Source organism: Crotalus tigris, unplaced genomic scaffold (assembly GCF_016545835.1).
Source record: "Crotalus tigris isolate CLP2741 ecotype Arizona unplaced genomic scaffold, ASM1654583v1 scf7180000017568.12009008, whole genome shotgun sequence".
Classification (NCBI taxonomy): domain Eukaryota; kingdom Metazoa; phylum Chordata; class Lepidosauria; order Squamata; family Viperidae; genus Crotalus; species Crotalus tigris.
In genome coordinates, this window is record NW_024096478.1 from 951,662 (window position 1) to 967,784 (window position 16,123).

Genomic DNA, 16,123 nt, shown 5'->3' on the forward strand with positions numbered 1-16,123 from the left:
CCACTCCACTCCACTCCACTCCAATGACTACTGTATTTTCTTTCTCATGGGCAGTTTGGGGGATTGCCATGGGCTTTGGGATAGGTAGTCTTCTTAGCAGGTAGTCTATATCAGTGGCCCCCAACCTTTTGGGCACCAGGGACGGTTCCCTGGAGAGAGGTTTTTCCAAGGACCATAAGGGTTCCTTGGTTTCACATGCTGCCTGCATCCCACAGATGGGGCTTCATTTGTTTGTGCTGCCTGGGTTCTGATATGCTGTGGATTGGTACCTGTCCACAGATCAGGGTTGGGAACCCTGGTCTATGTTGAGGCAGAGAATGGGTAGGAAGGTTGGCAGTAATAAGAAAGAGAAGACAGTTGTATGATTTTCTGTGGTGCTTCAAATGTTGCTGCTTATACCTGTTTTCTGTTCCTCCTTCCCCTTCTCTTTCTCCCTCACACCTTTGGTTTACATCTAGGATCACTGGGAAAGAGGCTGGTACTGCATTCAGTAACTATCAGTTTTTTATTCTTATAAGGGCCTTATGGGAAACTCAGAAATTCCTGTTGGCAATGGATGAAGATTTGATAATTCACCCTGGTACCTCCTGGTACCAATTCCATGTTCATGTCCTTCCAAAACTACCAAAAAGGAAATTGGATAGCATTATTTGTGACATGTGAATATGGGATTATTTTAGGTCAGAATTACTATAATGAAGAATATTGCCAGTTTCATCTTGAATTGTTTAAAGTCTCTTTTTCTCCTTCTTCAGTTATAGTTTAGGATTTGATTGATGGATTCCAGCTGTGGTTTAGCTGTTCCTGTGTGTGGTATTCTGGGCTTGTTTTGCCATGCTATTGTGATACTTTATGCAGTTTGAAAGTATTGAATTGCTTTTCTCATCCTTGTTTTGCCTGCATTTTTCCTCCAGTTTACTTGCTAAGATTCTCCAAACTCTTTATGCCAAACAGAAATAAAGGTCCTCAGTTAAGGGATTTATTGAGATCAATTCTGATGTTTTGGAAGAAACTGCAGATTCTTTCCTTCTTTCTTGCCCTTTTATAATGTCCAGACAGATAACAAACCATAGTTTCAAAATATATCTTTCAACCAAAGGACCACATCTCAAACCATGTTATTCTTTATTTCTTCATAGCTGCATCTATATATGCAGTGAAGAAAATCATATTATACTATAGCTACCAGATCTGGGCTACCAAAATCTAGATGACCATTTGATGACATCATAAATAAAATTTTATATGTGTATGTATCTAGAATTCTGTAGCCCAATCTGGTAGTTATAGTTTAATGTGTGTGTGTGTGTGTAGATATAGATATAGACGTGTGTATGTATGTATGTACACACACACACATACATACACACATACAGCTCAAGCAATCAATCTCTGGTCCAAATCATGTGGATTTTTGCACCCCAAATATGGTAGACCTCAATAAACATGTAGTGAATATTCTGAAATAAGATTTTCCCCCTTTTTTATGGTCTCATTCTTGCCGCTCTTCTTAGATCCCAAAACTGCTGAGACAGAAGATGACGTCTGTGCAGAATGGGAAGTTAAAACAATCACCAGTGCCTTGAAAACATATTTAAGGTAAGTGAGGAAGCTCTTTTATGTGTTTGCCAGAACTCTCTGCTTTTCCGTGTTATTCTTCATGAAGGATGCTTGAACTCTGCTTAGAGTCTCATTTCCTAGCTGTTTCTTTTTATGCTCTTGTTTGAATCTGAAAGAATTCCGTTTGTTACTCACTGTTAGTAATGGCTAATCATTCCTATCAAAAAATATTTATAAGCACAATTTTCTAAAACTTCACTGCAGTACATCTCAGAATTATTGCCAAGATTTCAGTGTTAACTGTCTCCAGCAGTATTCTGATTTTCAAGCAGCTATTCTGTAAGGTGTTATGATGTTTCAGGCTTGGAAAGCAACTCTTCTCCACCCCCTGAAACTATCTTACTTTATGAGGTTTTACAAGAGATAGAGGCTTGGTTTGACTTCAAGTCATAGCTTATTTATGGTTGTATTTTAAAGTACACAAAAGAATATTGCTGAAAAATCTGGTTATTTGTAGGGATAGATGGTATCATTCTGTGGACACAGAATGATACCATCTGGACACAGCCCAGAATCCTCTGGTCCCTTTGTTCTGGGGATTCAAAACAGTACCAAACCACACTTTAATGTTGACTTGGCAATTTTGTTGTAGTTGTTGAAAAGCTGTGTTTCATTTTCTACCAATATTTTTTTTTTCAGTTATGCCAGGAAGTTTCATTTCTTTCTCAAAGCACGATAGTCTGCTGGATTATCTTGGGCAATCTTGAGGCATACAATAATGTTCTTTCTGGAGACCAGTGGTTATCTCCTTAGTATTGTAAATGTTAGTTTACTGGTTGATAAAGATTTGGGGGATGGTTTGGTTATCAGTCAGCTCAAGGTTATCCATTATCTGCAAATAAATCTTCCTCCTTGCCACTCCACAGGAAGCCATGAAGAAGAAATGGAACACGTCTCTATCCTAAGATATTTCAATAAATAAATTAGTTCTGTGGATAATAATTTAGCTGATGAAATTCCTGTAACTTAACCTCAACTAATTTTTTTTAAAAAAAAGACTTGTGTATTTTTTAAAATAAAGGAAGGCTCTTCTATTGTCACATCATTGATCTGAATTTATGATTCCGCTTATAACACAACTAATTATCATAGAACTTTACAATTTTTTTTCAACAACAACAATGAATGCTGACTCAATGTGTTCAATAAAGACAAGTCATTGTATACTGTTTCTTTGTAATCTCTATTAAGAGGGCTTAAATAAAACTATAATCATATTGTAGATTGCAGTTCTCAGGGATTATGTGTGTAGATATGAATTCACAAATTTACAAACTTTCTGATACCACAGTATATATGAAATTTATACTGCATCTTTGTGTGTGTGTGTGTGTGTGTGTGTGTGTGTGTGTTTTTAAACATTTATATTCTTGGGATAGACATCTATAAAAGTGCACTAAAATACTGCTTTGTTTCATTTAATGACCTTTTCTTCAGAGAAAACACACTGGTAGCACCAGAATGCTTAGTCCTATTGAAATTTTACTTATTATATCTGCTGACCTCTGGCCTTTGATGTTGGTCTGTTCCATAGTTTGATTACCCTGCTACTAAAAGCAACGTTTTCTAATATAAAAGAATCAATATTATACTACTTTTGAAAGTAATCAACATCTTTATTTTAAGATAACAGTAATTTATGCAGTTATGCAGCTGCCATCATAAGTATATAGAACTATTAGCCACTCAGTATCATTGAAAATCAGATAGCATACACGTTTAATAATTCAGCAATAAATATGACTACATTTTTGAAAAAAAGGGATCTTTTTCTTTCTATCCCATTCCTGCAGTATTAATTATGCCTTTCCTGTGTTAAAGAATGGATACAGTATGTGACCTATAGAAGGCTTTCAATTACAAATAGTATTTTTTGCCAAGTATTTTATTGTTCTTATCTGTCTATCCTTTAATCTATATTCCAGAATGCTCCCTGGGCCACTCATGATGTATCAGTTTCAAAGAAGCTTCATCAAAGCAGCAAGTAAGCAATCTGTGACAATCCCTTTGAGGAAGCTATGTAAAAAAAATATGACTGAATGCAACAGAACAGATATTAGGAAATTCTGTGGATAGCATGCATAAGAGTGTGTTAATTAGAGCTTGATCACATTAAATGTGATGAGATAGCATGGAAACATTGTTTATCAGAAACATAGAAAGGGCTATTTTTAATAACTTGAAGTGTTATACTATTCAATAATTGCAGTTATTCATGGGGAAAATGAATATGAAATCTGATAAGAAATCACTTCGGCATAATCCAGGTGATGCTAATTCATTACTTATGTTTTATACTAAATTTAAAACTGAACATTAGAATTTCAGGCTGTATTAATTCTTTTGAGGACATGGGAAATGACTTTCCCCTTTGCCTTCTTTTCAAAAAACAAGCTGTTTTCTGCCACATACCCAATTTTCTTTTTTAAAAAATCCACAAGTGAAGCTTTGTATTGACATAAGTATGGGAGCTGGAAGGATAGTATAAATTAGGTCACATATTAATATATTCATTGCACAATATATATTTTTTGTTGCTACTATTGCCATGGCTACTGCCTCTGTTGTACGAAGTTATCCTGTTTTGTTCTTTCAACCATGAGATAGTTACAGGCTCTTGGCTACTCCATGAGTTAATCAGGACTTGAAATAAATCTCCCAAGTTCAAATAATGAGCTTTCTGCCATGTTATCCTGCCCTCTGCGGTATGGATATTTGGAGATTGCACCTGTGTCTTCTAAATTCCTGGAACCTCCTTCCATCAAAACTCCACATAGTTAGACCAGATTGTAGGAGTTCACCCTCGCAAGAAATATTAATTAGTCCTCAGTGACAAAAGCTATGCAGCATCGAAGCATTGGGGATCAGTAAATAATAGCCCATGAAGACTCTTGAATGAGAAACCTAGATATAATAAAAACTCAGAAATATCTGGGACCTCAGCTTTTAGTTTTGCAGAAATCTTCCATTTTTAATAGCTTACCTGTTGGAAGATGGTGATTCTCTTCAGAAGAAAAGGCCACAAATATGGCAACCGAAATTAAAAGTAAATTGCTCTATTGGATTGGATTACAACAAATTATTTTATGATGAGAATAAGTTAGTCACCATAATTAACTTGTGAATATTCAAAGTGCTTCCCAGTACATTGTTCTGATTTATTCAAATACTCTGGAGGTTAAGTCAGTACTATTATTTTCATATTCCATATGATGAGTGACTGATAGGGAGTGGCTTGTCTAAGTGATTTCATAGTAGATATGAGATTTGAACTGAAAATTCATATTCAACCTTTTTATCACTTTACAACACCATCTTAGTGGAAGGACAGAAACACATAAAAATCATTTAACTTTTATCTCTTGTATTCTGCAAAAAATAGCTAGTCCTTGATTGAGGGAGGTGGCATTATGTACAAACAATGGAAAGGATTATTAAAGATAAGTTAATGCTTTTCCAGACTCCTGCTAATGCTAATGCTTGGAGATGGAATAACCCTGGATTGATTATGCAGAGGTGTAGAAAGGAGGTACCTGTGTACAAAAGGAGGAAAAATTGCACACAGACACCTGTCCAGATGAGAATGTTCCAATGACCCCCTCCCCAATTTTTCAGGTTATAATAGAAGTAATTTAATATTTATTATTTATTTTAATAATGTTTTTGTAGAGGTTATGAATGTAAGACAATAGGAAGGCTGCCTATAAATCAGGCCAGCTCTGCACATTCAAGATGAATAGTCCTGCACATTGACAACTCATAAGCAGGATATGATTGTCCTATATCAATTTTGTTCCCTTGGAGCTGGTTCTTTTAGAGGCAAGAGGCTTTTATTTTGAAACTACTATTATTGTTGACAGTTGACCATTTCCCTCTTTCTGAATATCCCTAATTGGTTTTTCAATTTTCTAAATGCAAGTGAGGGAATTAAGATTGTATATGCTCTAGTACTTGAAGGACTTGGAAGAAAAAATCTGGGATTTTATCTTTTTTCCTTTTGCCATGGGAATACATAGAGAAACAATAGATAAAACATGAGAGGGTTGTTGCATTGAAAGAAACTGGTGAATGCTATAGAAAAACATGTTCCTTTGCTGTAATTGCAAATGTAATTCCATTTGTTTTAAGCAAATAAAATCATGTTATACCTTAAAAGTGATTTGGTTGCTTTAAGTTAATCAGGTTTTGGCTACAACAGTTGTCACATCTTTTTCCACTGGAACTGGAATTGGGATAACAAGTCCCATTATTTCTATTGGGATAATCCACCCCCTGTTGGGATAAAAAAAAGTGATTTTTAACTGCTGTTGCTATCTTCCAGTAATCCTACAATGAGTACAATGAGTCGGCTATTTTTCTATAACATATGAGTAGTAGCATTTGTAAAATTCCAATCCTTTGGGATTGATTATTCAGACACTTTTATATCGTAAAAGTGATATAAAGCTCCTGAAGGCAGGACAAGAAGCAATGGATGGAAACTAAACAAGGAGAGAAGCAACCTAGAATTAAGGAGAAATGTCCTGACAGTTAGAACAATTAATCAGTGGAGCAACCTGCCTCCAGAAGTTGTGAATGCTCCAACACTGGAAGTTTTTAAGAAGAGATTAGATAACCATTTGTATTATAGGGCTTCCTGAGCAGGGGGTTGGACTAGACCTCCAAGGTCCCTTCCAATTCTGTTATTCTGTATATCATCAGTCTCTGTCTTCAATATGTAGTCCTTTCCTAAAATAACATTTGAGGCTCTTAGAATTTTAAAGTTACTTTAAATGGATTTGTAGAATCTAACAATCTTGCTATGAGTGGTTTTTGTGGATGGGGGCACGTATACATACTATATTAGTATAGTTAAACAAACTCGTAGATTTCAGCTTGCTTTGTGTCGTTGGTAGCCGAATCATAAAATCAAACTCCACTAAAAGAATATTTTGTCTTGCTACAGAACTGGAGAATCAAGAATCCAGAATTTCAGAGATCCATAGCTTAGTGCACAGACTTCCAGAGAAAAATAGACAGATGCTCTATTTACTCATGAATCACTTGGCAAAGTAAGTATCCTGTTTTTCATAAACCTTTGGCTTTGCTACTGGTTTCAAATGGAAAAGAAGAAACTTAAATGTATAGATAAATGTTCCTAAATCTCCAGCTCTGTTGTCTTGGCAGAGGAGTAGGTTTCTCACTCATTCCCTGGCATGATCAAGAAGTGATTCAATTGGTTTAGCATTGATGATCCATCCCAACACAAGCTCTTGCTACGAATGATTTTAGTAGCGCACCTGTTTGTTCTGAAGAATGTAAGCTTCTCTTAATACCAAAGTTGGAATCCCCATAAATTACCTTTTCAGGTTCTTTGCAATCTATATCAAATATATTTGTGGTATTAGACAGTTGTTCTGTAATGGATAAAAAAGTCAAAGTGGCTTTCCTTATTTTTGGAAAAGGTTTAGACCTACCTGTAAGACACTATAAATTACAGAGATTTCGCAAAATTGAGCAATAATAGAAAATGGGTAGAGCATTTATACCTCACAGACTGCTGTAAACATAAAAGGCAGAATAAATGTGATTTGTACTATATTGATGTAGAAGGAAGCAAAATATAAATTAGATGGAAAGAAGAATGAATGGATGATAAAACTCAGTTTAACTGTTCAGCCTCTCTATAGCAGCATTGTAAAGCACAAACATATGTGCCATTTTCATGTAATGACACTTGGGCAGTTTTTACTTGGTTTGCTTGGCAACTGGGCAATACTGAACTTGTTTAATGTTTGGAAAGGAGATCTGCAGAAAATATCACACTACAAATCTGAGGAAAAACCCAGAAGGTGATGGCAATCCATACTCTTATTGCTGCCAGGATAACTACATAGATGTATCCATGTGGGAACCAAAAGTTGAGCTTTACTTTTGACTTTACTTATCTTTACCATTGTACTAATCCTGTAAGGTAGGGGAAAGGGGAAAGGAAACGTTGTCACCTGTACAGGCAGTCCATGTTTTACGATCAGTTGTTTAAGAAACATCCCAAATTATGTCGGAAAGGGTGCTTTATGGCTTGTAAAGTACTTCTGCCCATTGTAAAATGTTGCACCGTCATCCTCTCCCATAGTCACATGACGATATTTCGGCTGTTTGTTACCCTTTTGCACTTATGACTAGTTGCTAAGCACCCTGCGATCATATGGTTGTCATTTGCAATCCTCTCTGCTGATTTCCCCAGAAAGTCAATGGGGAAGACAGCAGGGAAGATTGCAAGCAGCAGCTAGATCTTCCTGGCAAGTGGAGGTCAGTCCCTCGGCTGGGCTGCAGAAGTGGGGCATCCCAAAGATTCAAATACCGTTTCTGCAGCCTGACTGAGGTATTCCCTTCTGCACATAAAAAATAATAATTCTAGCCTTCAGAATGATGGTGTTTGTTAGCTTTCCAGCCCAAGGAAGGCTGGAAAGCTAGCAAACACCATCATTCTCATTCTCATTTGGAAGGGCCTTTCTCCAGATTTCAAACTTTGGAGAAGGAGTGTCCCAAAAATCACAAGAATGGATGCTTGCAGCGTGACATGAGGTAGAAATGCCATGCTTCCCATTGGCCAAGTATGCAGAAAATGGTAAGTGGACTCGGAAATGGTGGAGTGGTATGAGGGCTCCTGTCCTGGTGTTCTGCTTAATGAACATGTGGTTGTTTAATTACCACAATGGGGAGACTTGGGATTGCAGTTATTGAGCAAGTGGTCACATGGGCATGTCACTTAACAACCATTTCGATGAATGACCACAATTCCGTCCCAATTGTGGTACTATGACAAGGTCTATTTGTTGTATCCATTTTAGCCTAAGTACACACATAATAGCTTTGTTATCCCATGTATTTAGGTATATTATTTCAATTAGTATGTCAATTAACTTGAGGGAATATTATCAAGTCCATATAATGATTTGTAAAAAAGGTAGGGAAGAAAGAAGTTTTTTTTCTCCCCCAAATATAATTTGTCATAATTCTTGTGTAGCTTAGAATTTTCCCTCAAATGTAATCATTCCTTTGTTTCTGGTTTGGTACATGAGGCATGACATTTTTACAGTTGCCCTAGTTTCTGTGGGTTTTGGTTTATTTCAAAGCTAAACTAAGGCAGTGGTTGAATCAGCATAGCGTCAGTGATCCGAAATGTTTGTGTAACCAAGCTGCTTGCTTAGTGTTGATTGGGTTTAACAGAAATCCCTTGTGGTTGCCATTTGAAGGCCAAGCATTTTAAGGCTCAAGATCCTGTGGCCGGGCTTCCATTTGTGAACTGTTCAAGCTGCCATAATTTTCTTAAGCCATTTTATTTTTGCCCAAAGAAACTGAGGAGGAGATTCTCTTTTGGGCCCTAAATTAAAGCTAAACTGTTTATGTAACAATCCTAAGAATTTCTTCAGTAGGATGTCACATCCTAAAATTTTGCTAAAGTAACCAAACCATTCTAAATTTTCTCTTCCTGTTGCTTTCTTGTTTGTAGATGTCTGCCTAATTTGAATAGCTGCTTTTTTAGTCCCCATACTTTATTTTTCTCCACATTCTGCCATTGCGCTAACTTTTATTTTTGTATGTTTTTCTTTTCTAAGAAAAAGCAAAGGCTCTGGATTATTTGATGGGTATCAACTGTCTTTACAACATCTTAACTATACATCTAATGCTGATTTTAATTTCTCTTAGCATTACCTACCTTTCTCTCCCAGCCATCTTTGATTCCCTTCTATGATTTATGTCCATGAAATAATATGTAACGAGCATATTTCCTAACTTAGTTAAAAGTTAGCAGGCTCTTTTTGAGTTTTTTTTAATCAATAGACTATATCTAATGAGTTTGTAAAGCAATATGGAACATTGCAAAGATTTCCATAGATTGTTCCTCCTCAATTTAATTTTTTTTTAGTTGCTGTCCATTACTCTGATACCTGTCATCTCTCTTGCAAAATGATCAGTATTCACTGGAGTGAATACTTCATTTTCATTTTATGTTTCTATTGCTCTGAGAGAATAATTCATTTCACTTACAGGTTCCCATTCTATGCATTTAAATACTATGTGACATAGTATTTTTAATCTACCATCCCATAAAAGACTATAAAGCAAAAGATATTGCAGTACCCGTATATCACACAGAGCTTATAGCAAACTCCTTAACTATTAATTTAAAGCTAAAGTTCCTGATTTTAGTTTGGTTCAAGGGAATTTTGAGAGAAATTAATAAATCTCTCAGTTTCTCTAATTTTCTCTAGTTCTCTCAGCAGAAAATATATGTTGTGTTATTAGAATTTTACATATGGTTTTAAAACATTTTTATAATCTCTTAGTTTATTATGCTATATTATTGTTAAGTAATTTTGTACTATTGCTCTCATTATTGATCAAACGAATCATGAATAAAATATATGCCAGTCTAAAGGAATTATTGTATGAATCAATCCACATGCTAATTAAAATTCAAAGCTTCTTTTTTGTACATTAGATTTCTAACCAAGGAAGATACCGTAAATATGTTGGGAGAATAAGGATAGGGAGGCATGTTAAAAATCTGCATGAGTTTCATAAACTGAAGAATAACTTTTGTTGAACAATAGATGCATATCTAATGAATCCAAAGTTTATTTGGATTTGATTTTGTCATAACTGAAGTTTCTCAGTGCTTTTCAAGGGCAGTCCCACATAGAGTATATTGCGATAGTCAAGGTGAGAGGTGACTAGGGCATGGGTAACTGTGAGATTCCCGGCCCAGAAAAGGCATATCTGATGCACAATTTGTGGTTGCTCAAAGGTCCTCCTGGCCACGACTGCTCCTGCTCCTCGAGCAAGAATCATGAGTTCAGGAGAACTCCCAGATTACACACTGGGTCTGTCTGGGACAGTGCAATCAACAAAGATGATTAGGGGGCTGGAGGCTAAAACATATAAGGAACGGCTGCTGGAATTGGGTATGTCTAGTTTAATGAAGAGAAGGACGAGGGGGGACATGATAGCTGTGTTCCAATATCTCAAGGGCTGCCACAAAGAAGAGGGAGTCATGCTATTCTCCAAAGTGCCTGAAGGGAGGAAAAGAAGCAACGGATGGAAACTAATCAAGGAGAGAAGCAACCTAGAACGAAGGAGAAACTTCCTGACAGTTAGAACAATTAACCAGTGGAACAACCTGCCTCCAGAAGTGGTGAATGCTCCAACACTGGAAGTTTTTAAGAAGAGATTGGACAGCCATTTATCCGAAATGGTATGGGGTTTCCTGCCTGAGCTGCGGGTTGGACTAGATGACCTCCAAGGTCCTTTCCATCATCATCATCATCATCATCATCATCATTATCATTATTATTATTTTCATCCAAGACCAGAGATGGTAGTTCTCCATGGATTGAAGAACCCCAAACCGAGAGCCATTCTGGTTTGCCACTGTTCAGTTTCAGCCCTTTGCTCCCCATGCAGGCCCTAAGAGTCTTCAGGCACTACAAGAGGGAGGTCACAGCATCACTTAACACACCATGGTCTGAGACATTCCACTGGGTGTCATCAGCATATTAACCTCTCTTAACCTAACCTACATGGTTCTTATGGCAATACAATAAAAGGAAATCCCCAGGTAAGCTTCTGGGGAAAAAGAGAGAAATAAATTGAATAAATAAAAAAGTAATCAGAACAAGATCAATTCATTAGAACATGTAGACTTTGAGAGGATAAATACTAGAAGCTCAGATTTAATATTTCCCATGTAAGGATTTCAGATCTGATGGGCTGTAGCTTCTAGTAGCTTTTGGTACACTCTGGATCAGTCCCTACCTCCCTACTTCCAGTGAGTAAAGCCTAGTGAATTTGCTTCTCCCTAAAAACAAATCATGATAGCTCCACCTCTTCCCCTAAGATAAGAATTTAGTTGTGGGTGGGGGAAAGGCAGAGATGGATTCAGGCTTTTTTTGGCTCCAGGGTAGTACATCTTTCTAACTAAATTTCTCTTTGGGTAATATCAAACATACTTTCTTTTGAAGCTTCCCCTGTATATTTCTTTCACCCCTGGTGAGGACAGTGGATGGTTTGTGATGATTCACATGAGCCATTGTTAAAGCCTTCATGCAATATTCAGTCTGATTTGAGGTGAACAGAAGGGTATATATTAATCTTTAATTGGGATAAATAATTCTCTTCATCCTCTTCCTTCTTCCAAAAATACAATAGTTTACAACATTAAGCAGTACATGAGTCTATGTCAGCATATACTTACATTCAGAATTGAATACATTCATTTAAATGGTATATAGAACTTGTAGTATTCTGTTTTCTTGAGTTCTTTTATGTACACTTTGGGAAGGTTACCAACACACATACTGGGCATGGTCTACTGAACTCTCTCTCTCTCTCTCTCTCTCTCTCTCTCTCTCTCTCTCTCTCTCTCTCTCTCAGAGTTTCTATAGAATATTTATTTATTTATTGGTTGGTTGGTTGGTTGGTTTCATATTCCATTTTCATAGCCATGAATACCATAAGATTTGAGAGAAAATGCACAGCTTCTGCATAGACCCCAAAAGTGACATTGAATACTTCAAAGCTCCTTTCTTCTAGTTTTACTGGTATTAATGGGACAAAATATGTACTTGCACTATGGTCTTCATGCTCAAATCCTGAAATGTTGTATAAGTTACACAGGAGGATTGTAGATATTTGCATAAAATATGCATGCCACCCGCTTTTGTTTGAAAAGTTGTGCATCATTAAAATTTGGCGCATATGTTTCTAAATACTGATCCTGAAAAAGAAAAAAAATTGAAGTGGAAAAAATTTGTCTTTGTGCAATGTGAATCCATAATTATCATTGTTAAGCCGCCAAATCAGAGTTGAAAATGTTGTATTCTTTGATATTCTTCTTGAAAAAAATCCATTGCTACCAATTCTGCATTTCTTGCCCTTGGTGCAGACTGGATTCAACTGATCAAGTTATAGATAGTAAATTAATATCATGTGTCGAGGCCCAGTAGTCAAGATAGAACTTACAGAGGTGGTCAGTATCAAGAGATTGGCTTTCTATTTTGTACGTATAGTGCAGTGGTGGCAAACCACTATGGCACGCATGCCAGAGGTGGCACACAGAGCCCTCTCTGTGGGCATGCACACCGTTGCCCCAGCCCCGCCTCTCCCCATGGCCCCCTCCTCACCAGCAGCCCCCCTGGAGGAGAGTCACCCCCGGGCACGGCCTGCACAGAGCAGCGCAGCCAAGGACATGGCAGCCAGGCAGCAGGGACAAGACTCTGCCCTCGCGCCTCATCGCATGCAAATGATGCTGTGGGGTACGGGTAGAGGGCGTGGCCACCATGGCGCTACAGGGCTGCAATGCTGATCTGCTGTGGTGGGCCATGGGAGCGGTAGGTAGCCCTGCGGGTGGGCGGGGACAGGGTGGGGCAGGCAGGAGGCGGGGTGGTTTTTGGACACTTGATGTCTAAAAGCTATAGTGTATGTCCGGTCTACGAAAATGAGGTCAACTTAAGGAGGTGGTCAGTGTAGGGAGGTAGTCAACTATACGTTTTATTGTATGTTGAAACAGAACTCCTTTTAGAGAAGCTATTTCAGTGTTAGAGAGAAACGATAAAAGCATTTCTTCAAGCCAAGCACATCATTATGACTATTGTCATTGTGCAATGTAAAGGAAAAAACTTTTATCTAATAACCAATTCTTCTGATGAATATTGTTCATCTATCGATGTGCTGGTATAAGCCATAAGGTTTTAAATAAAAGCTTTTCAGGAGCAGCTTTATTTGTTTATTTGAGGCAATGATAAAGGAAGTTGTTGGAACATAAAAATCCATCTGGGTTAACACTCCTAGTTTCACTAAACACCAGACAATCAAAATGGGATGCAAGCAATTGTTGACATGCAACTATTTGTTTGGTGACCATTCAACATTGCAGCAGCACTGAAAACAATGATCTACTGCTGGTACTCACACTTATGACTATCACAACATCCCCACAGTCATGTGGTCAAAATTTAACCACTTGCCAATTGGTGTGTATTTACAATGGTTGCAGTATCTGAGGGTCACATGATTGCCATTTGTGACCTTCCCAGATGGTTTCCGACATGCAAACTCAATGGGGAAAGCCAGATTCACTTAACACCCACATATTTACCTAACAATTGCAGATATTCACTTAATAACTGTGCCAAAACAGATTGTAGAATCAGATGTGATTCACTTAACAACTACCTTGCTTAGGAATAGAACTCCTGGTCCTAGTTGTGATCATAAGTCAAGGAGTTATCTATATGGTGCAAAAGTTTTTATCTGTGTCAAAAAAAGTTAGGGCATGCTGTATGCTAGGAATAAAGCATTGATTATCTTCTTTCCACCTTTAATTAATAAAGGAAAACCTTTATTAATGATAGCGTGCTTGGTTTTTCTTTTGCTCAGTTATACTGAAGTAAGTACAGCAACTTTGTTCACAAGCCTATCATTAATGCTATTTCAATAAAATTGGAAACACTTTCATTTTTCTTTAAGAAAACAATTTCAAAATACTCTGAGGAAACCTTTCACAGTTCTGAAATGTGTTGAGTCTTTTATACTTGCATGATTTCCTAACAAACTCAAAGTGAGAAATACTGTACATTGCTTCATGTTCCTCCAGGATATTGTAGAAAATCTAGCTTCTACCAAATGACTGTAATAATGGTGAAATTTTGTTAAGATTTATATAGAACATAATGCAAATGAGCATTCTATTCCAAATTTTCTTTTGCTGTTAATAAAATGAAGATCACTATTCAAAAATAATTTATATCTAATGCTAGTACTCTCTCCCTCTGTTGAAATCTAGAGGTTATTTTAGGTGTAGGCTCAGGTTTTACTACCTTCTTACTAGACTTTAATTCTCCATTTTTTTGTCATATGATTTACCAGCCAGTTAGGGGTTTGTCATACCACTTACTTTTCCATACCTCCATAACATTAATGTAATTTAAAAATGATCCACAGTTGTCTTCTCTTGTTTAAATGCAATAGATCATGGGTGTCAAAACTCGTCTCGTCACGTGACATTTTGTGATGTATCACAAGTTTTTTCGCATTGCCGGAGCTGGGGTGGGTGCGGCCCCCACATGATGCAACCAGCCCGCAGGCTGGCAGTTTGACAGCCCTGCAATAGATTGAGATTTCGGAGCAAAGAACTTAATTTAATCAACACTTGGCCTTAAACAGGTACAAATCCTGGAATAGCAAAATTTCCCTATTCCACATAAATGGTAAATGAAAAAACTCTCACATTTAGCTTGTGTGCATTGGTCTGGTTACTGATTGATTATGTGTCATCAAGTCAGTGTTGACTTTTAGCAACCATATAGATAGGTTTTCTTCATCACATTCTGTTCCAAATGTGGTCCTTCAGATCCTTCAATAGTGCACTCATTGCCATTGTAACTGAGTCCATCCACCTTGCTGCTAGTTATTCTCTTCTTTTCTTTCTTTCCAGCTTTCCAAGCCTGAGGGTCTTCTCCAGAAAGCTGTGTCTTCACATAATAGTTCTGAAATAGGATAATTTGAGCCGGGGCATTTGAACCTCAAAGGAGAACACTGGGTTGATTTCTTAATTGTTTTTGTGGCTCAGGAGTCTTTCCAATACCAAAGTTCAAAAGTGTCAATAAACTTCTTATTCTGCTTCTTCAAAGTTCAATTTTCACTTCCATAGAAGTATCATAGGGAATACTATTGCTTGTACTACAGGTAGTCCTCAAGTTACGAGTGGAATGGAACCTGCCCATTCCACTCATAACTCGAAAACCTGTAGAGTGAATCTCGTACTTCGAATGAGATCACTCCCTTGCTCGTTAAGATGCACACGACTCATTAAATGCACATGAGGTATCTCAGGGTGGGAAAGGCCATGGGGGGGACTAGTGATGGAATAGACCCCCAAGGTTTCCCTGAATCACTAAGATACCTCATGCTTCCCCCTCCCTTCCTGCTGCGCCGAACTCACCTTCAAAAGATCTGTCTCCTCTCTGCCACGGTTTCTGCCTTTGAGGGAGAGGAGAGTCAATGGAAGTTCTTGGGTGCCTGTAATATTGTGCACTTTCAGGCACCGATCCTCTTTTGCAGAGAATGGGAGCCTGAACTCTCGTGGTGTTTGCTCCCATTCCCAACTTCTTTCTGCCACTGCTGGAACAATTTTCACCAGGACGGAGACCCTGGGGAAACTGGAAGCTCCTTTCATGCATGCTTAGAAATGGAGCACCTCGCTCTTGGCTCCATTTTCACAGGAAAAAGCTATCTCTCAAGCCCCTTTCTAGTGAAAACAAGCCTCCGGAGCAAGCACACCTCGCTCTTTGGCTATGTTTTCGCAGGAAAAAGCCATATCTCAAGCCCTTTCCTAGCGAAAACAAGCTTCCAGAGTGACCATGCCTCACTCTTTGGCTAGGTTTTCACAGGAAAAGGCCATTTCTCAAGCCCCTTCCTAGCAAAAACAAGCCTCTGGAGCGAGCGAGCCGACCTTATT

General features: G+C 37.8%; 1 protein-coding gene across 5 annotated transcripts in view; it reads left to right on the forward strand.

Annotated features, from left to right (window-relative positions):
* ARHGAP26 (Rho GTPase activating protein 26) overlaps window positions 1-16,123 on the forward strand; it is a 266,440-nt gene that overhangs the window by 175,731 nt on the left and 74,586 nt on the right. For 4 of the 5 annotated variants that reach the window (XM_039351429.1, XM_039351447.1, XM_039351437.1 and 1 more), the window contains exons 15-17: window positions 1,515-1,599; window positions 3,546-3,604; window positions 6,566-6,671. In XM_039351429.1, coding sequence (XP_039207363.1) covers window positions 1,515-1,599; window positions 3,546-3,604; window positions 6,566-6,671 — 250 coding nt within the window. Of the gene's footprint in view, window positions 1-1,514; window positions 1,600-3,545; window positions 3,605-6,565; window positions 6,672-15,100; window positions 15,476-16,123 lie in introns of those variants that run through there. The other variant, XM_039351466.1, reaches the window with a different exon arrangement.